Genomic DNA, 19,889 nt, shown 5'->3' with positions numbered 1-19,889 from the left:
TTCACACTGGAGAACACATACAGGTCGCATATATTTGGAAGTGTGAACCGCCATGAAAAAAAATCAGATTTGACAGAAAAAAAAAAAAATCAGAATTGAGTCACTTCAGGCTGCAGTGTGAACGCAGCCTTAATCTGACTCAACAACATGAATTAACAACTAAATATTCAGTCCATTTTACCCATCAGCTACTTCAGAATTAGGATTCTTTGAGAATATGGGCCCAGCTTTCAATTATATTTAGTGATCATGTAAGGATTGGCTCTGTAACCAGACCAGACTTAAACAAGGACATAAGGTGTTCAAAATGTCAAAAAATTTCAATTTAATAATTCCAAAAATGGTTAACAAAACATCAGGTTTCATCGAAAAATAAGTCAAATGAGAAATAACAGATTTGGGCCCAACTAAACTAACTGAACAAACAAAACTGGCCTGCAAACAAAGAACTAAAGCCTTATAAATAAGGGGTGGAGTAACTTAAATCCACCACATGAGGGAGACACAACATAACAAAGGAACAAACAAATACAAAATTACCTAAAGCATTCCATGAAATAAATAAAGCAAAACTAACTTTAACTTAGCACAAACAATAATAAGTGAATATTTAAGTGACAAAATTAAATAATTAAAATCAACTTTAAACAACAAAGTCCCCCCCACCCATAGTGTTAGAAAAAAAACGGTATGTTCCAGGCTTCTTCCTGCAGCTGGTCTGTGTTGGCAGCACCTCAAACAAAAGAACAAGTGTGAGTAAAACCATTCAGACAAATATTAACTAAAGTGTGCACCCATTAGAAAATATATGTCTAAATAAAATTACTAACTTAAGCATAATGTAAGCTGTAACTAATAATGTAAATTAAGAAAAATAAATACTAACTCTATCTGTTGGTGGTAGGAGCATCCACCACAGATCAACATCCACTTAAAACATCAAAATAATTTCTGTCAGCTTTAAGATGGAACATTTAACCCAAAAAGGTCATTTCATCCATCCACAGAAATCAATACCTACGTTAATATTAAGTAAAACATAACATTATTTTCAGAAGCAGTTAATCCATAATTCAGGATGTGACATGTCAGGTACCACATTTTTAACTTTTTAATCTTTGTAGCTTTCTTTAATGAAACAAATAAATCTGACCCGCTTGTTTCTTGTCTCATTTAGCTTACAATGACAAGATTGTGGCTTTTCTTCGACAACCAAACATCTTTGAGATTTTGCAGGAGAGACAGCCGGACTTCAGCCGAAAGCATGTACTCAGGTATACCAACATGTCTTCTTTCATGGTTGCAATGTTTTTACATTATGTATTTCTCAATTTGTGTGCTTTTTAAATTCAATGTAATATGTCAGAATGTGAGAGCATGGCGGGCTGTCTTCTGAGCCGTGGCGACAATGTAGCTTGCCACCATTGGGGTATGTTTGAATGTAGTGCTAAAGTCCTCTGGAGTTCTCTGGACTAGAGAAAGCCATTGAGGCCAATTTTGCAGTATCTTTCTACAAGTTTATCATAATAGTTTGCTGGAATTCTGGCCCATTCCCTCTGACAGAACTTTTATTGCTTACACACACCTTTTCAGCTCTGACCACTAGTGTTCTCTGGAACTGAGACCAAGACTTTGTGACTCCAAAACATTAAATTTGTTGTCCTTAAGCCACTATGTTGCTAATTTGTATGCTGAGTGACATTCTCCACTTGGAAGACCTATTTCTATCCTGGCTGATGACTTGAGGTGCTGATTCAATATTTCCATGTTCTTCTAAATGTTTGAGATGTTATCTCAGGTTGGCAAGCTTCTTCCATTTTCTTCCAAATTTTTTAGTTGAAATGTACAAACTAGTTGACTTTTCACAGTTTGTGCTCTAACTGTATTAGTAAAATACCAAGACATTCTATAGATAACTCAAAATAAACTAAAGTACTTTTGATTTACAAATTCATATAATTCTATAAATAAAATATATATATATATAAAAAATGAGAAAATGCAAATAAAAAAAGGAGACATCCCTGTTTGATGTGATATCAGGGAGAAGGTCCAGCTGATCCGCACAGATGGCGTGTCAGGACTGACCCGACTGTCAGGAGATGCGGACCTTGTCATGCTGCTGAGGTGAGACATCCCTGCTGTTTTACCCCCATTGTCTGTCTCTGTGTTTCCATCCCAGCCTAATTGTTATTGTTTCCCAAATGGCCCACAGTGATCCAGATCTGGTCACTAAATATGATCCGCATATTGCTTATCAACTTTGCTTCATGTAGCATAATTTTTTCAGCCCTTCTGGGCAGACATAATCCAATAATGGCTTGAATTGATAGCGGGAGTCTATGGGCCGACAAGTTGCCTCAACACAAGCATAATGAGGAGCCAGACTAATATAAAAATCTAAGAATTGTATACATCAACTACAGTGTAATAATGCATTGGCTTTAAATGTGGTGAAATTATTTACATGTGAAAAAGGGGAAATATCTTGATGTACCCTGCCGTGGAAAAAAAACTATTTCCAAGAACTGTTCAGGTGAAATCACTCAATCAGGTTTATTCATATATTGTGCACAATACAGAGAGCTTGTAGGACAATCAGTAACGAAGCAGGTCTGCACGAAAATCTCTGCCAGGCAGAGCCAACACATGAGTTTTGTACAAAGGGATAAGGGATCCAAAGCATGGGAAGCAGACTGGTTCCCATGCAGCTGGGAAAAAACAACGTCCAACCTTGTGCATGTAACCCAAACAGCTTTAACTTGGTGGGAATATACAGAACTTAGAATAAACATATAGCAATACAACTAGCAGGTGTGACCTAATTGTAATTTTTCCACATCAACCCCAAGGATTTTTCAGGTCCGCCAGCATATTAGGGATGCACCGATTGTTCTCATTACTGGTCTTTAAAAAGCCTGGCATGCCGATCCCAATTTTGGCCGATTAACTGCAAACATGCAGACATGACCTGGTGAGCCTCAAGCCTTTCTTTTTGGAGAGCAGAAGAGTACAGTGTTTGATATTTGGATCCCTGCTTGGGTAGATAACATCAGGAGGTAAGATTGGCTTCACATGCAAGTATTGACTAATCACCGATCTCCCAAATTTAAGGAAATCTGCTATGATAAATCTGGCTAGTAAATTGGTGCACCCCTACTGAATGTACAGTACCTCTAGTGAGTTCTGGCTCTGGAAGGACTCCTCCTTGTTGAAAGGGTCCCAAAAACCTCATAAGGGAGCAGAAAATGTATCCAGAATTTATTCCTAGATTCCTGTGTCATGTCAATTGTGCTGAGTTCATATGCAAGGCCAGCCCACTGTGGACGTATCTAACATGAATTCACAACAGGATTATAATTGTTTTGGGTTTTTCATTAGTCTGAATGCTGTAGTCATTCAGGTACCACTTTTGGTTGTTTTACTTCCTTTCTGCCACCCGTGGTTTACATCTGGGCTACTCTGTTGTATTGCCTCAGTGTTTTAAGTCTTTCTCTCTGTCTCCCCTTGCAGTCTGTTTGAAGATGAAGTGATGTCCTACGTCCCTCCTCATGCCTTACTTCTCCCCAGCTACTGCCAGTCACCTCGGGGATCCCCTGTTTCCTCCCCGCAGAACTCACCAGGTATCTTATTGAAATATTAGCGAATACAAAAATATGTTCCTGAAACTACCGGTCAGTCCTTCTTTCTGTCTCACTGTAGGAACTCAGCGAGCCAATGCCAGAGCCCCAGCTCCTTACAAGAGAGACTTTGAGGCAAAACTCCGCAACTTCTACAGAAAACTGGAAACTAAAGGCTATGGTCAAGGCCCTGGAAAGCTAAAGTGAGCTGAATTTATATCTGTGTGTATCTTGTTACACATCCTCTCTTCGTTTTCGCTTATAGTTTGTGTTTCATGTTCATTTTTGTGCATATAAAGAGTGACTATCCGTCGGGACCATCTCTTGGAAGATGCTTTCAACCAGATCATGTGCTACTCCCGGAAGGACCTGCAGCGCAGCAAGTTCTACGTCAGTTTTGTTGGGGAGGAGGGGTGAGTGAGGTGGAAACCAATCTCGAAAAGAAAGTACAAGACAAGAGGTTTAAGCATTAATCTGTGTGTGTGTTACAGCTTGGACTACAGTGGGCCTTCTAGGGAGTTTTTCTTCCTGGTTTCCAGGGAATTGTTCAACCCATATTATGGTCTGTTTGAATATTCAGCCAATGACACCTACACCGTTCAGATCAGCCCCATGTCGGCCTTTGTAGACAATCACCATGAATGGTAATAATTTACACAAACACAAAAACACAAATTGTATTGAAATGAATGTACCACAATATAACTGATACATGTCTGAGAGTTATCAGAAGTTATTGGAATTTCAGCAGCCTGGAGGAATAGTTTCATGGTCCAAATGCTAGTTCTGATGCCCTATTTCAATCTTAGATAGAAGATTGGAAAAGTCTGAGGTCTACAGAGTGAAAAGAAATGGTTAGAGTATAGACCCTTGTGGCGCTCCTGTGCCTCTCGCCACCTGGACAGAAACACGACCCTTCAGTCATAACGTGTTCTGTTTGTCAGGTAGACATTAATCCAGGTGACTGTTGAAGTCTCCACCTGTGTTTTGTGGAGTTTCTGACAGAGCCAATCAGACTGAATTGTGTTAAATGCACTGGAAAAATTAAAGAACATAATCCTCACAGTTCTGCCTGCTTACATGAGCACACTGCAGGGCAAGCATGTTTCCTTTCACAAGCTGATCTGCAGCCTTGTTCTGGTTCATTCTCTCCAGCTACTTCTTCACCTGACTTCTAGACGTAGACTGCTCAAGGTGGCGGTGCCATTCTAGAATTTGATTGGGCCAGTCTAGTCAAAGAACCTTTTCTTCCAACAGACTGGGCCAACTTGTAATAAAACCACCCAATTTATCACTTGTACCATAATTATTTATGTCTGATGTTTATCTTTCAAAAGCAACTCTAAACAGGTGGGTGTTTAGTCTAGATTTAAGGGCACTCAGAATTTTGGCTGTTTTTCAGTTTTTTAGAAATTTGTTCCAGATTTACAGTGCATAGAAACTGAACGCTGCTTCTCCATGTTTGCTTCTGGTTCTAGTCTGCTCTGCATCCCCAGACCTGAGCTGTCTGGAAGGTTGATACAACAACAGCAGATCTTTACTGTATTTTGGTGCTAAGCTGTTCAGTGATTTCTAAACTAACAATAGACTTATAGTCTGAGCTATAGGGAGCCAGTGTAGGGACTTTAAAACTGGGGAGTTATGCTCTATCTTCCTGGTTTTAGTGAGGACGGGAGCAGCAGCGTTCTGTATCAGCTGCAGGATTTTTTTAGGCAGACCTGAGAAGACACTGCTGTAGTAATTGATGCAACTAAATATAAACACATGAATGAGTTTCTCTAGATGCTGCTTAGACATTAGTTCTCTAATCCTGGAAATGTGACTTCTGTCCACTTCGGTGAGAAGTTTCCAATTGAAACAAAGAAATCCCTGTTCTTTATGTAAGATTCAAACCAGTTGCATACTAGTTGGGTTGGAGAATCCAGTCGTTCCAGTAGTATGTCATGGTCGACAGTGTCAAAAGCTGCAGAGGTCTAACAGAACCAGCACTGTGGTTCTCCCATAGTCCGTATTTATATGGATATCATTGAACACTTTTACAAGGGCAGTCTCAGTAGTGTGGTGAGCCCGGAAACCAGACTGAAAGACATCAAAGCGGTTGGTTATCGTTAGGAAGCTATTTAACTGTTTAAACACAGCTTTTTCAATAGTTTTGCTGATGAATGTTAGGTGGAGATCAGCCTGTAATTCTGCAGTAGTGATTTGTCCAAATTGTTCATTTTTATCAGTGGTTTGACACCTGCTGTTTTCAAAGCCTGGGGGAAACACCTGATGAAAGCGATGAGATTACTATTAGGATCAGATCATTTCTAATGACAGGCAGAACTTTTTCAAAGAAAGGTGTAGGTAGGATACCCATATAGCCGGAACTTGAACTTAATTGATTCATAATTTCTTCTAGGCTTTTATAGTTAAATTGTTGAAATTGAGCCATTTTTTTCTGATTTGTTTTGTTTGGGCACAGCATTGGTACTGGATTTAGTGTGGATGTGCAGATTAAACCTTTGATTTTTTAAATTTTCTCTTCAAAGTTGGCAAATTTGTTACATGCTGCATTGATTGCAGTTCAGATGTTGCAGTCATTCTGTCAACTGTTGCAAGTAAAACTCAAGTATTGTTAATGTTTTTGTTTATGAATTCTGCAAATAACGTTTCACTTGCGTGTTTTAGTGTTGAGTGATAGCTACACAGTATTTCTTTGTAGATTTCATAATAAACGGGAAGTTCAGTTTTACACCATTTGCATTCGGCACCAAGACATAGTTGTCTTGCAGATCTAACTGTGCATTTCTCCACTGAGACTTGTTCCTACCCGGCATAATCTTCACTTTAATGGAGGCAATAAAATCAATGATACCTGAAATTTTAGAAAGGAAATTATCTACCAACTCATCTACGTCACTGCAGCTTACGGGTGAGGACAAAGAGTAGATTTGATTAAATGTTTCTGCTCTGTTGTCTGTGAAATAACTTTTTGTAATAGTAGCTGTTTGGCTAAATGAGCCAATGTTGATTGTGCTTTCAAAGATAACAGCAAAATGATCAGACAGTGCAACATCAGTTACAGAGACATTGGAAATATTCACACCAGATAATTAGATCCAGTGTGTGACCTCTATTGTGTGTTGCTTAGTTAATATGTTGAATTACACCAAGATTATCAAGAATATCCCACAGGTTTGTGTTCACTACAGTCATAAGGCTGAATATCCATTTGTTTGTGTGCCTCAGGTTCCGTTTTAGTGGCCGCATTCTGGGTCTGGCTCTGATCCATCAGTATCTGCTGGATGCCTTCTTCACCAGACCCTTCTATAAAGGCCTTCTCCGCATGTATGTTTACCCAGAATTAACCATGAACATAAACAAAGCATTCACCAATATTCATTTTAATTGTTTACAATTTTTTTATTGTAAGGCTATGCTCACTGGAAGCCCCAAAAACTCACACAAGTGCAGTCATTTATTGTTTGTCTTTTCCATTCTCCAGTCCCTGCGATCTGAGTGACCTGGAATATCTGGATGAGGAGTTCCACCAGTCTCTCCAGTGGATGAAGGACAATGATATAGAAGACATGCTTGACCTCACCTTTACTGTCAATGAGGAAGTGTTTGGACAGGTCAGACTCTGATATTACCTACATATTTAAATGCTTACTGCTATCTTGTTAACATGTGATCAATTAGAAAATACTGAAATAAAGTTTTTGGTCACAAATATACCTTTTTTTAATTTTTTTGGTTCAGATAGCCTTTATTTGCGAGTAGTTAGACAGAAAAGTAGGTACTAAGACAGTGGTTCTTAACCGGGGTTCGATCGAACCCTAGGGGTTCGGTGAGTCGGTCTCTGGGGTTCGGCGGAGCCTCCGCCACAAATATTTTTGTAACATCAATTTGATCAATTATGTAAATTCGTCATGACACACCCCGCTTGCTGCAGGTGATCACGTTACATTAATTGACCAATCAGTGCTGCGGGGAATTTAGCGTGCTCAGTAGTCACCGTGTGGTTTCTTTCTTAATGTTTTAATCCATACTATGTCAAGCAAAAAAAGAAAGTGGTCGGACGAATATGTACAACATGTATCACGGAACGTGATGGGAGTCAGCGTCCTATCTGCATGATTTGCAATGTCAAGTTGAGCAACTCTAGTCTCACACCGGCAAAACTGAAGGAACACTTCTTGAAGCTGCATGGAGATGGGGAATACAAGAACACAACGCTCGCTGAATTCAGGGTGAAAAGAGCCAGATTCGATGAAAGGGCCACTCTGCCTGCTCTTGGATTTGTACCCATGAACAAACTGATCCTCACCGCATCGTATGAAGTTGCTTACCTGATCGCAAAGCAGGGCAAGCCGCACACCATCGGTGAAACACTCATAAAACCAGTGGCGTTAAAGATGGCGAATCTGATACTTGGAACAGCGGCCGAAGGTAAATTATCCCAAATTCCTCTTTCAAATGACACCATCAGTGACGGAATAGAGTGCATGAGTAAAGACATCTTGGCTCAAGTAGTCGCAGATCTAATTTCAAGTCCGGCAAAATTCAGCCTTCAACTCGACGAGACCACAGACGTTTCTAATCTAAGCCAGCTTGCTGTTTTCGTGCGCTATGTGAAAGACAACATCATAAAAGAAGAGTTTTTATTTTGTAAGCCTCTTACAACAACAACTAAGGCAGCCGATGTGAAGAAGCTTGTGGATGACTTCCTCAGAGACAACAATCTTTCATGGGATATGGTTTCTGCAGTTTGTACGGATAGAGCTCCAGTCATGCTGGGAAGAAAGTCTGGTTTTGGTGCGCTAGTAAAAGCCGATGCACCACACATCATTGTTACGCATTGTATTCTGCACAGGCATGCGTTGGCAACAAAAACCTTGCCTCCAAAAATGGCAGAAGTATTAAAAACTGTAGTGGAATGTGTGAACTATGTGCGAAATGGTGCTCTGAGGCACTGCATCTTCAGTGAGTTGTGTAAAGAAATGGGCTCTGAATTCGAGGTACTCCTGTACCATTCTAATGTTCGGTGGTTATCCCGGGGACAGGTGCTGAATCGTGTTTTTGCCATATGTGTGGAATTAGCCCTGTTTTTGCAAGAGCACCAACATTGTCATGCAGATTGCTTCAAAAATCCTGAGTTCATTCTCATTTTAGTGTAGATGGCTGATATATTCCCAGCTCTAAATCATCTCAATCAGCAGATGCAGGGTGGTGGAGTCAACATCATGGAAGCAGAAGAAAACCTGAAAGCTTTTAAAAAAAAAACTACCGTTATGGAAACGACGAACAGAGAACAATAACTTCGCAAACTTTCCCCTTCTGGACGACTGTGCAATTAAGATCGAAGATGTGTCTGGAATCGGAGACATTTCTGTATCCATGGAACTGAAGCAAACAATTGCCACGCACTTAGATGAGCTTGCAAAGTCTCTCGACGGATATTTCCCTACAAGAGAGTCATATCCAGCATGGGTGAGACAGCTGTTCACGTTTGCTGTTGAGACAGCAGATGTCAGTTATGAATACCTTGACGAAATCATTGAAATTCAGCAGAGCCAGGTTCAACAGCAACTCTTCAGAACAACAACACTCTCAACGTTTTGGTGTCGACAGTTGGAAAAGTACCCAATTATTGCTAAGAAAGCCCTGGAATTTTTTATACCATTTGTTACAACATACTGTATCTCTGCGAACAATCCTTTTCGAGGATGCTGGACATAAAAACAAAGAAAAGGAACAGACTTTGCTGTGAAAATGACATGAGAGTAGCACTTGCCAAGGTGAAGCCACGCATATCTGAACTGGTCTCTCAAAAACAACAGCAGAAGTCACACTGATTTACAGGTATGTAATTTGTTGTGAGTTGTGTTGGTTTTGTTCTTTGATCAAGGTGATGTTCATGCACGGTTCATTTTGCGTACCAGTAAAAAATATATATACCTATGTCTTGAATTTGGAAAAAAATCATATTTGATTTATCACTAAAGAAGGGTTCGGTGAATGTGCATTGAAACTGGTGGGTTCGGTACCTTAAACAAGGTTAAGAAACACTGTACTAAGAGAAAGGGAAGACATACAGCAAAGGTCATCAGGTCTCGAAACTGTGACGTCCATGTAAGAATTGTGCATTGCCCCTGCGCTACCACAGCAATCAATCATAAGTATTTTCTTCTGTGTATTGTGACTCCATATCATTTGCAGACTACAAATTACCTGTTTTTAGATTATTTACTACATGTTCAAAAGAAAATGCAGCTTGGCAAGCCTAAGTACCTAGGCGCAATGCTACTTGTCAAACTACTGGATGGTGTTTGCAAAGCTGCCAATCCAAGACTGCCATTCATTTTCCTTGGCGATGATTGACAAGAGATAAAACTGTAGCTTCTGCAGTCTTGCTAAGACTGTTTCCGCTGTGTGCATTAATGCATATAAAGATATATTAGTGTTGATCTAATAAAAAAATATATTGTTCCATAGTATAAGTCGCATTAGTCAAAAAAACGGAAAAAACAACAACATATCAGACACACTGGAAGGTAAGTCACATTTAACCTTTCAGAGTGAAAGTTCAATGAGAAAATTCAGTGAATACTCTTGTCTTCTCCCATCTTAACTTTAATGCTGATGTTTCCAATTGGGGTACAGTTTTCTGGCTGAATACCAGCTTTTTATCTTTAAAAAGCCAGACCTGCCAATTCCGGTTGAAAGCAACAGTCAATTGCTGATCTCCCAAAATTAAGAAAATGAGGGCCGATTTATCAGTGTACCCTTTGTTCCCAAACCCAGCTCCACTGAGGTTGTGGATTCTGCTTTTGAAAGTGGCTAAAGCATTATTACATCAGTCTCTCTGACTTTCAGATTCAAACACTGATTTAGCTTTGAGCTAAACATGCTTTTTGTAGATCACAGAACGGGAGCTGAAACCTGGTGGAGGGAACATCCCTGTCTCAGAGAAGAACAAGAAAGAGTACATCGAGCGAATGGTGAAATGGAGGATAGAGCGAGGAGTCGTCCAGCAGACTGAAAGCCTGGTCAGAGGTTTTTATGAGGTGGGGTTGTGTCAGCTCTCTAAAAGCAAAACAGTTTGTAAGGCACATTTCAATCTTACAGGACATTTATTACCTTTACAATAAATGTCCTTCTTCAGGTGGTGGATGCGAGGTTGGTGTCTGTGTTTGATGCCAGGGAGCTGGAGCTGGTCATTGCTGGCACTGCTGAGATTGACTTATCAGACTGGAGGAGCAATACTGAATACAGAGGAGGTACACATGGATCAATAAAGTAATCTCTGAAAAAATGTTAAATGTTTTCTTAGAAATAATAGTGGTTGATCCTCCTTCTAGTTGAAACACAGTCTGGAAGATTATGGATTTAGATTTAAGTTTTTTCCAGTTCTGGATCAAATAATGAGAAATTACAGTATGGAAATTTACAGACTTTATTTCCTATTCTTCCTTCTCTCCTTTATTCCTTGTGTCCTTCCTTTCTTGTATATTTTCTTACTTACCTGTCATCACTTTTACTTCCTCTGTCGTGTACTTCTTCCACTACTTCAGTTCTCCCTTAATTTTTTTCTGTGACTCCCTCATAAATAAAACTATTTTCTTTTTTCCTGTTTTGATTCCTTAATTGTGTCAATGACTAATTTATTTGTATAGCACTTTAAAAACGGGTTTAAAATTGCACCAAATGCTGTACAAAATTTATAATAAAATAAGTTGATGAAAAGAAACAGAAAATACAAGAAAAAAATGTATAATGTTAAATAATAAGAGTAATAATAATAAGTAAACAAAATAAAAACACCACAACAGAAGAGCTACAGTATCAGGTCTCAATTAAAGGACATAGAATAAAATGAGTTTTAAAAATCTATTTAAAATGATCCAGGTTGTGGGCAGATCTAATCTGGAAAGGTAGATTATTCCATAGAATAGGAGCAACAACGGAGAAGGCCCGATTTCCTTTTCTCTCAAAGCAAGTCTGAGGGACTTTCATTTGCAGCTGATTGTTTGATTTTAAAGTTCTGGACACAGAATGAAGTTTCAAAAGATCCCGAAAATAAGGAATGGCTAACCTGTTTAAAACTTTATAAGTTGCTAAAAGAATCTTAAAATCTATTCGATATGAAACAGGAAGCCAGTGTAAGGAGGCCAATATTGAACTTAGATGGTCATGCTTCCGGGTGCCTGTAAGAAGCCGAGTTGCTACATTCTGGATCACTTGAACACACTGTATCAGTGATTCATTCATGCCTTTACATAAAAATTACAATAATCCAATCTACATGTAATGAAGGCATGGATAGTTCCTTCAAAATCCTTTAAAAAAAAAATCTGATTTCACCTATGTTAAAATCCGCAAGTGATAGAAACTTGATTTAGCAACAGAACTAACTTGTTTGTCGAATTTTAAACAGCTATCAATGATAAAACCAAGATTTCTGGCTGAAATCCGACAAAACGGAGCTAAAGAACCAAGTATCGAGTCTGGATTTTTAGTGTGAAGGTTTTGACCAAATAATATGACTTGAGTTTTGCTATGATTGAGTTGAAGAAAATTTAGTTCCATCCATGATCCAACTTCAGCTGTTCTGTCTTTTTTCACTCCTTCCTTGTGTGTTTCCTCTTTATCTCATCTCCTTCCTTTTTTTCAGCTCCATCTGTCAGTTTCTGCTTTTTTCTGGTTGCATGTGCCATACATCTGGAACCATATGTTCCACTGTGCCTGCGTACACTGAACCATATTTGTAGTTTTGCATTTTAACTTAGTGCGAACAACTGGGAAGTCTTGGGTACTGAATGGCATGGAACTTTGATATGATATATGTGTACGGACCCAGTTCATAATGATACAACGGGGTGTGTCGTTTTCAGGTTACCATGACAACCATATTGTGATCCGGTGGTTCTGGGCTGCAGTGGAAAGATTCAACAATGAGCAGAGATTACGACTCTTGCAGGTAGGCTAGTTTGTACATGGGAATGTAGCAGATGTCAAGCTAAATATTAGCTTAGTAGAATATTTATATAGATAATTTCATTCAAAAAGTAAAGAACGTGTATTTTTAATGTCCATGGAGTGATGTATTTTGGACATATAAGTAATATGCACCAACAGATCTTTCTATTTTAAGATTCAGATTTTCTGAAAATCTGAAGTTTGACTGTAATCCAAAATCATTGAGTAATGTGTAATGAATTTATAATGAGATTCACTCTTCAGACAAAATAATAAATAAAGAGACTTTAACTGAAATGTATTTGTTTTCCACACTAATTCTGCTCCCTCTTTGTCTCCATCTATTGAGTTTGTGACAGGAACATCAAGCATTCCATATGAGGGCTTCGCTTCACTGCGTGGCAGCAATGGACCTCGCAGGTTCTGTGTAGAGAAGTGGGGAAAGATCACCTCACTGCCCAGGTGCCTGATCTTGATGACACTTTAATCCAGTTTAATTAGGGCTGAGAAAATGTTGTCCTCAGATCTAAGACACCTGATTCAGATAATCGAATCATCTCTTTAACCCGTCCATCAATTTTAGCAGGTGTTTAAAACACAAAAGACACCTTAAGAATTAGAGTTGCAATTCTTAACAACGTACTATGGTTCTTTAAGAATAATTAAAAAACTAAAACCCAACCGTTTTTAATATTGCTTTGTTTGGTCTTATAGGGACATCTACAAGGTTCACAGTAGGGCTGAACAATACGGCTTAAAAATGTATCAAAATATCAGCACTATGTATTGGTTGATATTGATAATTATTAATTAGTTTTAAGTTTTACATATCTGGAAATACTGCTAAATTTTTTGGTGTGACATTTCCTGTTTTATTCACTTTTATTTTTAAGTAGTTTTGAAGAACGGCAATGAAACCTTAAACTGCTGCTGTGCAAGTTGTTCAACAGGGTTGTTGATACGTTAAGTGGCTAAAGTCTTTCCTCTGCCTATATCCCCCAGAATGAGGTGCAATACTAGATTGGAGTTCAGTGAAATTACTGACAATTTTATCAGATGTACAGTATGTATAACTGACATCTGTATAACTGTCTGTCACAACATATATTGTTACTGGTTTATTGTCCAAACCCATTTTACAGAAACTAAATGACACTAAATTAAAAATGAATGACTTGGTTGATAAATAATAAAAATCGAAAGAACAGGTTGAATACATTTATGGTAATCAGTTTGAGTATCTAAAAAAGCTTGGCTCTATGTATGGACCGTTGCAGCTTGACGTCACCTGCTCAAGATCCCACCCCCATCTCGCTGCTGGGGGTCAAAAAGCTGCTGACTGACGATGACTATTTTTGGTTTTAGTTGTTATCAATATAATGCACTAAATCTTAAATGTATAGAATAAAATAGAATTCAACTTTATTGTCATTGCACTGTCACAAGTACAAGCAACGAGATGTAGTTTGCATCCATCCAGAAGTGCTCTACGAGATATAATATTTATTTACAGATGTACAAGACTATGTATGTATGGACTATAAGGGGTTATAGCAAAGAGATATACTGTAGATATTATACAGATTATACAGAATATACAAGAATGTTAGGGAATGGATTATATATGTATATAATATAAAGATAAATAATGGCAGATAAAATTTACAGGTTGTATGTGTGTGTGAAGAAAACAGTCCGTGATGTGTGTGTGTGTGACGATAGTCCATGTGTTATTGTTGTATGAGAGGATAGGGGAGTACAGTCCTTATAGTTTATGTTTTATGTCAGGAGGCGTTCAAAAGCATGACAGCTGTGGGAAAGAAGCTGTTCCGGTGCCTGGTGGTTCTGGTCTGTAGGCTTCTGTAACGCCTCCCAGAGGGCAGGAGGGAAAAGAGTGTGTGTACTGGGTGAGTGGAGTCCTTTGTGATTTTCCTGGCCCTTTTCAAACACCGCTTCCTGTAGATGTCCTTGATGGCAGGGAGCGGTGCCCCGGCGATATACTGGGCAGTTTTCACCACCCTCTGCAGCGCCTGCCGGTCGGAGACAGAGCAGTTCCCGTACCAAGCTGTAATACAGTTGGTGAGGATGCTCTCAATGGTGCAGCGGTAGAAGTTCGTGAGGATCTCTGAGGACAGGTGGTTCTTCCTCGGGGTCCTCATGAAGAAGAGGCGCTGATGCGCCTTCTTAATGAGTTTGGAGCAGCTGGTCGTCCAAGTCAGGTCCTCGGAGATGTGGGCTCCCAGGAACTTAAAGGTGTCCACATGCTCCACCACTGTCCCCTTAATGTGGATGGGTGGATGTAGGTCAGCGTTCCTCCTGAAGTCCACGATAAGCTCCTTGGTCTTCTCGGTGTTCAGCTGCAGGTTGTTTTTGTCGCACCACTCAGCCAGACGGTCTACCTCCTCCCTGTAAGCGGCCTCGTCATTATCTCTGATGAGGCCGATCACCGTGGTGTCGTCTGCGAACTTGATGATGGCGTTAGAGCCATGGACAGGTCTGCAGTTGTAGGTGAAGAGGGAGTAGAGGAAGGGACTCATCACACAGCCTTGTGGCACTCCGGTGTTTATGATGATGGTGGATGAGAAGTGGTTGTCCAGCTGGACATGTTGAGGTCGACTGGTCAGGAAGTCGAGTAACACATGAGTGAACTGATGCCGAGGTCTGTGAGTTTGGTAATGAGTTGTGATGGGATGACAGTGTTGAATGCTGAACTAAAATCTAAGAACAGCAGTCTGGCGTAAGTGTTCTTACTGTCCAGGTGAGAAAGGACAGAGTGCAGCGCTATAGAGACTACATCCTCTGTGCTCCTGTTCTGCCTGTATGCAAATTGGTGGGGGTCTAGTGGGGGGGGAGACAGGATCTGAGGTGTGCTAGGACCAGCCGCTCCAAGCACTTGGTAATGATGGGGGTAAGGGCTACCGGGCGGTAGTCATTGAGTCTGGTTGGGTTGGGATTCTTGGGGATTGGGATGATGGAGGTAGACTTGAAGCAGGTTGGTACCACAGCGCGGGCCAGGGACAGGTTGAAGATGTCCGTCAGCATTCCTGCCATCTCCCCAGAGCACGTTCTGAGGACACGTCCAGGTATGCCATCAGGACCCGCAGCCTTGTGGGATTTAATCCTGCTCAGAGCCGCTCCTACGTCAGTGGGGAGGAAAGTCAGTGGCTGTTGGCCTGGGGTGGTAGCTGCTTTGGTTGCAGTTATGGTATTCCCTCTCTCAAAACGAGCATAGAAGTTGTTAAGTTCGTTGAGGAAGGAGACGTCAGTAGAAGCGGGGGTGGTATTGGGTTTCTTGTAGTCTGTGAGAATCTGAAGGCCTTGCCACATACATCGGGGGTTGGAGTTAGAAAAATGATTGTCCACCTTCCTTTTGTAGTGGTGTTTGGCTTTCTTGATTCCCTTCTTCAGCTCAGCCCTGGCTTCACTGTAAGTCTGTGCATCCCCTGACCTGAAGGCGATGTTGCGGGCCTTCAGCAGGAGACGAACGTCTCGGTTCATCCAGGGTTTCTGGTTGGGGTACATGGTAATGCGTTTGCAGGTGGTGACACGTTCTATGGTGGTGGAAATATGGTTCAGTACAGATGAGGCGTACTGATCCAAGTCTGTATGGTGGAAAATAGTCCAATCTGTATTCCTGAACCGGTCCTGGAGCACAGCGTCTGAGCCCTCTTGCCACACCTTTACTATCCTCACGGTAGGTTTCACACGTTGGATGAGTGGTAAGTACCGAGGTGTGAGGAACAGGGAGAGATGGTCTGATTGTCCGATGTTGGGGAGGGGTGTCACATTGTAAGCTCCAGCCAGATTGGAGTAGACATGGTCCAGGGTCTTGTCTCCTCTGGTGTGGCAGGAGACATGTTGGTGTAATCTGGGAAGAACTGTCTTCAAGTTGGAGTGATTGAAATCACTCGCAAAAATAAAAGCAGTCTCGGGGTATTTGGTTTGGTGTTTGCTAATAGCCGCACAGAGTTCTTTCATGGTTAGCTTGGCGTTACCATGGGGGGGATGATCGAGGTGAATTCCCTTGGGAGGTAATAAGGTCTGCATTTGACCATTAAAAACTCCACATTCTGTGAGCAGTGACTCTCGGTAGTAGCAAAGTCTGTGCACCACGCTTTGGTAATATAAATGCACAAACCTCCGCCTCTGGTCTTGCCGAAAGCATCTGCTGTCCTGTTGGCTCGGTGTGTGTGGCGTCCACTTAGCTGGATAGCATTGTCCGGGCAGCTGTTGTTTAGCCATGTTTCAGTGAAAAACATGACATTTGAGTCCATAATCCGTCTGTCACTCGTGATAGATAGTCGTAACTCATCCATTTTATTAGCCAGAGAATGGACATTGGCGAGGAAAATGCTGGGTAAAGGGAGCCGCTGTTGTGTTAGCTTTAGCCTAGCTCGCACCCCTCCACGCTTACCCCGCCTTTGTTTACGTTCTCGTCGCGGCCTGCGTACACTTCCACCCAGCCGGGAGAAGTGAGCAGCCTCCGGTGTTCTGGAGATCTCTGGGATGAGTCGGAGATCGGCGATCATAGAGTCAAATGTGTAGCTCCAAAGGTCCAGAAGTTCATGTCTGCTGTAGCGCAGCAACGCTGTGCAATTCTTTAAAAAATGTCCAGTCATGAATAGATAAAAAAACACTAAAGAGCAGATTCTGGAGAGACGCTGAGCCTCGCATTGTTCATGCGCCGCCATATACAAAAAATACAATGCTTTAAATCAAGATAAAAAAAAAATAGCAGAGGAAGGAAGTAGTTCAGTTATTATTGCTTGAGTTGGACAACCATAATATGTAGATGTCATGTGGAATTCTGTCTTGATTCAGTTACAAAAAAAAGACCTAAACACAAACTCTGTCTGATCAAATTCTAATTCAAAAATGCTTTATTGATTCCAAAGGGAAACTAAATGTTGTAACTTGTAATTTCAAGTCTTCAAAGAGTTATTTTAAGACTTGGATCTTGAGGACTCTATCTATCCACCGTCTACCCCCTGCAGACCAACTCACATCCATTTGCTGCACCCTAACGACTGATTAAGACTTTATTTATTTATCTATTTATCACTGATGTACCACTCCTATTTTGTTATGTTCTAGAAACATAATGACAAACAAAAGTTCTTATGTCTTAACACAACATTAATGGTTAAGACTATAAGGTTAAGACTACATAGCATAATTAAGACTACACACCTTTACTTGAAGTGAAGATGATCCCAGTAGTGTTGAATAAACTCTGAATTCCTTCTAGAAAACGTGAGAACCTATTGATCAAAATTGTTCGTAAAACCAGTTAATGAAAATTAAGTTCTAAATATTGTTAATGCTGAAAAAATAAAACATCCTCTGACTATAATGACATTGATATGCTATTGGTAAAAAAGTACTTCAGGGGATTTTTAACAAATCTACGGGAGAGAGAATCTACAACTTTTGAATACTATTACCTCAGAATTCATTACAATTAAAAGCTGGTTGGATATGAATATGTATTGCCCCAAGGACACAACAGAGGCAGACATAGTGAGAATTGAATCGGTGAGCCACCGATTGCAGGACTAAATCCTACCACCATCACCACTGTCATTCCGAAATTATGTGCATTTTCCAGACAGTGTCATTTTATAGTACAATCAAGTGACTATTACCTTCAGTTGTTATGAAAATGGTTTATGTCTCAAAAACAGCTTAAAAAATGTTAAGTAAAAAAAAATTGACTTCACAACATCTGATGCCTAGAAATTAGCTTCTGTCTAAGAATTTCCCTCCCTTTCCCACAGTCTTCCTTCAGCACATCATCACACAAAGTTTCTCCAACTATGCCGTTTTTACATCTGTCCTTAGGAGTGTTGCAGTTTGTATAAAAAGCTCAGCAGACTGCTGTTCCACTAGGTGTTTGCTTATTGCTGCTGCTGCCCTAACCCTAACCCTTATTGCTGTGGTTTCTTCCTCAGAGCTCACACATGTTTCAATCGATTGGACCTGCCACCATACCAGTCCTTCTCCATGTTGTATGAGAAGCTGCTGACTGCTGTGGAAGAGACCAGCACCTTTGGGCTAGAATGAGATGCTGTCCTTGTCCACTGGCCCAGTTTTCTACAGCACTTTTGAACCTGCTGTTGGTAAAGAGAGGAGGCCATATTAGAAGAAAAGACATTGCCCTTTCATCAGCCTTCAGTGTACCCAAAACTGTTTTTTACTCAAAGGGTGACTTAAAAGCCTTGATTGGCAAAAACCTAATGACCCGGTTTTAAAGCATTTTAAAAAGCACCATCTGGTAATGTTCAGCGATTGGTTGGTAGGCAACATCAAGTCCAAGACCTCAGTCAAAAAAGAGAGACCAATTAGTATAGACTGTGTCTCTACTCAGCCTGAAAATCACTTTGCCTCAGATATTTTAAATCAAGACTGACCTTTTGAAATGACTCCACTGAAAAGGTAAATGCTTTATGTTGCACTCCTATTTTGCATGCTTTCACTTGTAACACTAGACGAATGAAGCCCTACACTGCCTTCAGGACTGACATCAGTGCTGCCTAGCCCTGACCATTCAGACACCTGTTTTTACACATTACAGAAGGGAAGTAATTTTTTTATTTCAAAAGCTAAGCTAATGGAGTTTGTTTTTTTAGTTTGAATGAATTATCGAAATACAAGAATGCCCAGCAAAATCAGATCCAAGTACAGCAATTATTTGGAACTTCCCAATTTAGAAACGGCTTGTGTCAATTTTGAAAGCATTGAAAGCATTGTGGGAATTTCTAATTGAACCTAAAAGGTCAGGCTGAGTTGATTTTGGATTGTACGTAGTTAGGAAATTTTGTATTAAATTTCAGTATTTTCCATGACAATAAGGGATTTTCTTTTTCGGAGGGATCTGAATGTAACCAGACTTAGCCTTCACAATAATTCATCACTATATAATTGTGTTAATTGGTTGAAGTGAACATTAGATGGAATTTGAATTTTTGTCATGTCATGATGTAAAACCTCCTTTCCATTAGATTTAAAACTGTCTTCATACATCCTTCAGTGTGTAATACACACTATATTTAACTGTAAATAATTGGATCCTCATCAAAGTCAATGCTGGGATTGCCTTTGGAAGAAATGAGTGCATTGTGAATTCTTTAACAGGAAAGCAAGCTGCAGTTAGAGACAGACATCAAAAGCATTGATTAACTGATACATTGATGTATCAGTTAATCACTGTCTGGTACACAGTTGTCTATACTTTCAACCATGTAATTCGCTCAGAGCTACAGACAATAGCTGCTGTCTATAAATCTCAGGATTATAAGATATTTT

The 19,889-nt window shown here is 40.1% G+C and overlaps 1 protein-coding gene across 3 annotated transcripts in view; it reads left to right on the top strand.

The window, feature by feature from the left end:
• The window catches only part of LOC102233552 (E3 ubiquitin-protein ligase HECW2-like), a 64,709-nt gene extending 45,159 nt beyond the window's left edge, over positions 1-19,550 (top strand). For 2 of the 3 annotated variants that reach the window (XM_023329412.1, XM_023329409.1), the window contains 13 exons: positions 1,178-1,274; positions 2,044-2,127; positions 3,514-3,623; positions 3,703-3,823; positions 3,920-4,033; positions 4,112-4,264; positions 6,852-6,950; positions 7,108-7,237; positions 10,526-10,672; positions 10,771-10,885; positions 12,500-12,585; positions 12,934-13,046; positions 18,536-19,550. In XM_023329412.1, the coding sequence (XP_023185180.1) occupies positions 1,178-1,274; positions 2,044-2,127; positions 3,514-3,623; positions 3,703-3,823; positions 3,920-4,033; positions 4,112-4,264; positions 6,852-6,950; positions 7,108-7,237; positions 10,526-10,672; positions 10,771-10,885; positions 12,500-12,585; positions 12,934-13,046; positions 18,536-18,647 (1,481 nt within the window). In that variant the 3' untranslated portion in view covers positions 18,648-19,550. The remainder of the gene's footprint in view (positions 1-1,177; positions 1,275-2,043; positions 2,128-3,513; positions 3,624-3,702; positions 3,824-3,919; positions 4,034-4,111; positions 4,265-6,851; positions 6,951-7,107; positions 7,238-10,525; positions 10,673-10,770; positions 10,886-12,499; positions 12,586-12,933; positions 13,047-18,535) is intronic. The other variant, XM_023329410.1, reaches the window with a different exon arrangement.
• The last annotated feature ends 339 nt before the right edge of the window (positions 19,551-19,889 follow it).

This window comes from Xiphophorus maculatus, chromosome 24 (genome assembly GCF_002775205.1).
Source record: "Xiphophorus maculatus strain JP 163 A chromosome 24, X_maculatus-5.0-male, whole genome shotgun sequence".
NCBI lineage: Eukaryota > Metazoa > Chordata > Actinopteri > Cyprinodontiformes > Poeciliidae > Xiphophorus > Xiphophorus maculatus.
Note: the sequence above shows the minus strand (reverse complement) of the source record. Positions and strands in the feature narration are given on the sequence as shown.